Source organism: Austrofundulus limnaeus, unplaced genomic scaffold (assembly GCF_001266775.1).
Source record: "Austrofundulus limnaeus strain Quisiro unplaced genomic scaffold, Austrofundulus_limnaeus-1.0 Scaffold182, whole genome shotgun sequence".
NCBI lineage: Eukaryota > Metazoa > Chordata > Actinopteri > Cyprinodontiformes > Rivulidae > Austrofundulus > Austrofundulus limnaeus.
Genome location: NW_013952584.1, coordinates 978,459 through 984,014, shown reverse-complemented (window position 1 = coordinate 984,014; position 5,556 = coordinate 978,459). Strand labels below are relative to the sequence as shown.

At 41.8% G+C, this 5,556-nt stretch overlaps 1 protein-coding gene across 1 annotated transcript in view; it reads left to right on the top strand.

Annotated features, from left to right (window-relative positions):
• Positions 1-5,556, top strand: part of nav3 (neuron navigator 3) — a gene marked incomplete at its 5' end in the record, with an annotated part of 211,473 nt that overhangs the window by 114,598 nt on the left and 91,319 nt on the right. Inside the window, 1 exon segment of the mRNA XM_014018077.1 lies at positions 984-1,107. Coding sequence (XP_013873531.1) covers positions 984-1,107 — 124 coding nt within the window.

Genomic DNA, 5,556 nt, shown 5'->3' with positions numbered 1-5,556 from the left:
ACTTTTTCCCTGTGCCATTCCACATTATTACAAATAACTTCATTTCTGGACATTTATGGTTTGATTTCTTTGTATGTATGGATCACTTGGGTTGTTACATCTGGTGAAAATTTCATGTCATTAGCACCTCTAGTAATATATTTACTGAGAAAAATGTTGATGTGCTCAATACTTATTTTACCCGCTGTATGTTTCTCTGTGTCGATGTACCCTTGTACCTTCATTCCTCCATATCTACGTTCCCTGGCACCTAAATACCCCTGTACTCATGCACACCTGTATCTTCATTCACTAGTATCTACATCACCAATGTACTCTTGTACATACATTCATCTGTACTTACATTCCTTGTTACCTAAGATCTTTATATACATTCCTTAGCATCCATGTTTCCCAGGTTTACCATGTACCTTAGTCAGTTGTCATAAAAATATGTTTTAATGAAGCCACTTGTTTGTTTTTGTTTACTGTCAAGGGTTTTTAAAACACTACTGGCATATTCAACTAAATGTGATGAAAACAGAGAAATTGTGCTTGAACTGTAAAATGAATATATTGTTGCATCTACACTGACACCCTTAATAAAGATTTTTATATTCAAACTCATCCAGAATAAGTCAGAATTTTTTTGAGTTCCTGACCTAGTATCTCTAAAATACCTCAAAGAAACATAAAACATTTCCAACGTTTAAGCAAACTAAACAAAACACATATAGTGAAGAGATCACTTGGTGAAATGCATCACAGCAGTTTGATGTGAGACAATTAATGTTGCTGTTTGAGTTAGTAAAAACTGAGCCTGCCCTAATGATCCTTACTGGTGACTTATTATTTATTTACCTTTATTTAACCAGGCAAATCCCATTGAGTTCACCGATCTTTCTCAAGGGCGGCCTGGGCCTGAAGGTACATGTTTTTGGGGTACTTTATCAGTTGTGGCCTCACTTGTCTGTTCTTTGTTCTTCTTTTGTCTCCTCATGTAGTTGGGATGACAGCAGCTCAGTGAGCAGCGGCCTTAGTGACACGTTGGACAATATTAGTACGGATGACCTAAACACACCTGCGTACTCCACTGCGAGCTCTTCCCGCAAATCTAAGGGGGCACAGGTAAGACCACACAGCCGTTCACTACTGGTATCCTACTGGTGTAAATAAATTACCTAAAAATTTTATATTTTTTGAATTGGAAACTGTTGGTTTAGCATGAAACAAAAAGCAGACAGTGCCTTAGGTCTGAAATCTAAGATCAGTATTCGGCTCTCCTCTGGGGCCTTGGCTTTATTCTGCCAAGTATCCTTGGCACCTCATGAAATACTCAACAGACTGGGCTCTTTAGAGACTCGTGTTGCTAGGGAGACTCACCATCTGTCAAGGTAGGCTGGTTATTCCTTTTCTATGTCTGTGAATGTGGGTGTGTTTGTATGCATCCCAAAAGTGGAGATTGGTACACTGGAGATTCCAAAGATAGATCAACTTCACACACACCTTGATGCTCGTGCAGGCAGTCATGTTGCTTAGTGGTGACTGTGTTTATATCTGTGCATCATTGTTTAAGTAATGGTTTTTAAAAGTACTAATCTCACTAGCTTGTCTGTAAAAAGTAACAACAAGCTGATTTACATCAGTGTTCCTACAAAACACCTTATTTTTAGAAGGACTCTGCCTATTGGAAAGGTTTAACTTGAAGAAATAACTGAAATAGATCAAAAGAATGAGCTAAAAGCTAATCTCAACACAGTCAAGACCAACATGGACTTAGTTCCAGTCACTAAATTTTCATACTTGTTAACTTGAATAACCTTTACACTTGTGTCAATTTCACAACACATTTATTTATATAGACTGTTGGGGTTATTCAGAAGCTCAAACAGCAACAATACGTATTTTGTCTTGTTTCATATTTCTCTCAAAAGAACCCCATACTCATAAACTAAAAGTGTTGTGGTAAACATTTGTATAGACTACATTAACAAAAAAGGTTGACGCTGCACAACATAGCAAAATTTGTCTGGCCCACACAATGCACTAACACTCTAACACCCTGCCAAGATACCACGAAGAATGATGGCTCTTTGGTGGCCCAGTTGTGGTTTGCCAGAGGTGGTCCAAGCATGGGCCAGTACCACATAAAGCAAACCACAACTGGACCAGTGACATGCCATCTTAAACTCGGCATTATCATTGGCAGATCTGGCCCACATCTGTCCGCAATGTGGGTAGCCATTATTAACTAGTATAATGGGATCGATTTCCATGTTCCCTAGTACCTACAGTTGTGTTCAAAATTATTCAACCCCCCCTACAGTAAAGTGTTGATGTTTATGTTTCATCTTGTTCACAATCAAGTCAAAGAAGGACTTTAATAATAAACACGTGCTACTTAAATTACAACAATATTCTTTCTAGTATATAAACAAATATCCTTTTTTTTTATTTCTTCATTGAAAAAATAATTCAAACCCTTAAAAATGGCCACTCTCAAGAACAGAGGTCTCAATTAGGTGTCTTCAGTCAGGTGTTGAAAGCACCTGCAGATGTGAACAAAGCCATAACGAGCAGCAATTAAGTAGATTTAAAAGGACTGAGATACTCAGCTCTTTCTACACAGTTAGTAGTGTCTTTGCAACATGGTGAAGTCCAGGGAATGGTCAAAGAAGTCAAGAGAAGAGGTCATTTCTCTTCATAAGCAAGAATGCAGATAAAAAAAAGATAGCAAAGACAGTAATCATTCCAAGAGACACAATCGGAAGCATAATTCGCAAGTTTAAAGCTAAAGGCACAGTGCAAATGCTACTTGGGCATGGCAGAAAGAGGTTGCTGTCAATGACTGCTGTCCATTACCTGAAACGAAAGGTGGACAAAAATCCCCGGCTGACAGCTGAGGCACTGCGACAGGACTTGTCAGAGGGAGGCACTCAGGTTTCGGCTCAGACGAGAAGGCACACACTGCGAGATGAAAGCCTCCATGCCAGAACTCCCAAACGCACCCCTCTTCTGACTCCAAAGCACAAGAAGAGTCGACTCCAGTATGCTGAAAATCATGTGGACAATCCACAAAGGGGTTGGGACACTGTTCTCTGGAGCGATGAGAAAAAATTGGAACTCTTTGGGCCTATGGCTCAAAGATACATATGTTCGYAGGAGGAAGAATGAGGCCTATAAAGAAAAGAACACCTTACTCACTGTGAAGCATGGTGGTCGGTTAGTCATGCTCTGGGGCTGTTTCGCGTCTTCTGGTACTGGAAATCTACACTGTGTGCAAGGTATGAATTCAGTTCAATACCAGGAGATCTTGTGTGAAAATGCCATGCAGTCAGTGACAAAGATGAAACTTGGGAGATGTTGGACCTTCCAACAACACAGTAATCCCAAGTAAATTAAGATAAGATAAATCTTTATTGTCATTGTCACAAGAACAACGAAATTTAAAAGGTGCCATCAGTCAGTGCATATGCTAAAAAGAAAAAGAAAAAGAAAAACTTGTCTCACACTTTACATATGCTGTAAGAAATACATAACAAATAAGTGATAAAATAAAAACTAATAAATAAGAATAACCACATTCTCACACACATCATTCATGATGATTAATGGTTATTTTGATTTCATTTAGTTTTTTTATTGCTGTAGGATAAAAACTGTCTCTGAGTCGGTTGGTTCTTGTTCTGATTGCTCTGTATCGTCTGCCTGAAGGCATCAGTGTAAACAGAGAATATCCGGGGTGAGAAGTGTCCTTTGTGATGTGTTGTGCCTTTTTAAGACAGCGGTCACTGTGCAAGTCCTCCAGTGAGGGGAGAGGACAGCCAATGATTTTTTGGGCTGTATTCACAACCCTTTGTAGAGCTTTCCTTTGAGCCGCAGTGCTGCTGTTATTCCATACGCAGATACAATAAGTCAGTATGCTCTCTATGGAGCACCTGTAAAAGGACACCAGCAGTTTCTCCTTGATGTTATTCTTCCTGAGAACCCTCAGGAAATACAGTCTTTGCTGGGCCTTTTTTGTCAGCTCGAAGGTGTTCATGTTCCATGTGAGGCCCTGCTCAATGTGGACCCCCAGGAAACAAAAGTCAGCTACCCTTTCCACACATTTTCCCCCAATGTTTAGTGGTTTAATATCCGTTCTTTRCCTCCTGTAATCTATTATGAGTTCTTTTGTCTTTGTGCTGTTAAGGAGCAGATTGTTCTCCCTGCACRACACTGACAGCCGCTCCACCTCATCTCTGTAGGCGGACTCATCACCGCCTGAGATGAGCCCCACTACTGTGGTATCATCAGCAAACTTGATAATGGTGTTGCTGTGGTGGGCAGAGGTGCAGTCATATGTGTACAGACAATAGAGCAGGGGGCTCAACACACAGCCCTGTGGAGAGCCAGTACTAAGGCTGAGGGCAGTGGATGTATGTTGTCCCACCCTAACTCTCTGCTGTCGGTTGGTCAGGAAGCTCATTATCCACATGCGGGTGGGGTGAGGGAGACCCAGGTCCCCCAATTTGTCCACCAGTCTGTGAGGGAGGATGGTATTGAAAGCAGAGCTGTAGTCCACAAAGAGCATCCGCACATAGCTCCCCTGCTGCTCCAGATGTGACAGAGCAGCATGGAGGGCTGTGGTGACAGCGTCCTCTGTGGATCTGTTGGTTCTGTAGGCAAACTGGTGGGGGTCAAAGCCAGGAGGGAGAAGTGCTGTGATATGACCCCGGACTAGTTTTTCAAAACACTTCATCACCACAGGGGTTAGTGCCACTGGCCGGTAGTCGTTGAGGCAAGAGATGTGAGGTTTCTTGGGTATGGGGACTATGGTGGAAGATTTCAGGCAGGATGGGACTGTAGACAGGGCTAGGGACTGGTTGAAGATCCTGGTGAAGACTCCAGCCAGTTGGTCAGCGCAATTACTACCAAATTCTACCAGGGCTTGGTGCAGAAGAAGGCTTGGAATATTCTGGAGTGGCCATCACAATCACCTGACTTAAATCCTATAGAAAATCTCTGGTGGGGCCTGAAGAAGGCAGTTGCAGCACGCTAGTACAACAATGTCAATGAACTAGAGGCCTTTGCCCATGAGGAATGGGCTAAAATGCATTTAGATCGCTGCAAGAAACTTGTGTCAAGCTATTATATATAAAAAAAATTCCCTTCTCACCCTCCGCGGGTGGTCTCTTTCATCCTCTGAGCTCGGGTCCTCTACCAGAGGCCTGGGAGCTTGAGGGTTCTGCGCAGTATCTTAGCTGTGCCTAGAACTGCACATTTCTGGACAGTTCTAGGCACAGCTAAGATACTGCGCAGAACCCTCAAGCTCCCAGGCCTCTGGTAGAGGACCGGAGCTCAGAGGATGAAAGAGACCACCCGCGGAGGGTGAGAAGGGAATTTTTTTATATAATGTGACCAGCTGATCAAAGAGCATTACAACAAAACTATTAGATAAGCAGAAATGACAGAACATTGAATGATGTAAAAAAAAAAAAACAGAATACATGTTTGGAACATAGGAATCACAGTCAATTTACACTATAACATTTAAACAGCCTGCACTTTATTTTTGTGCATATATATATATATATA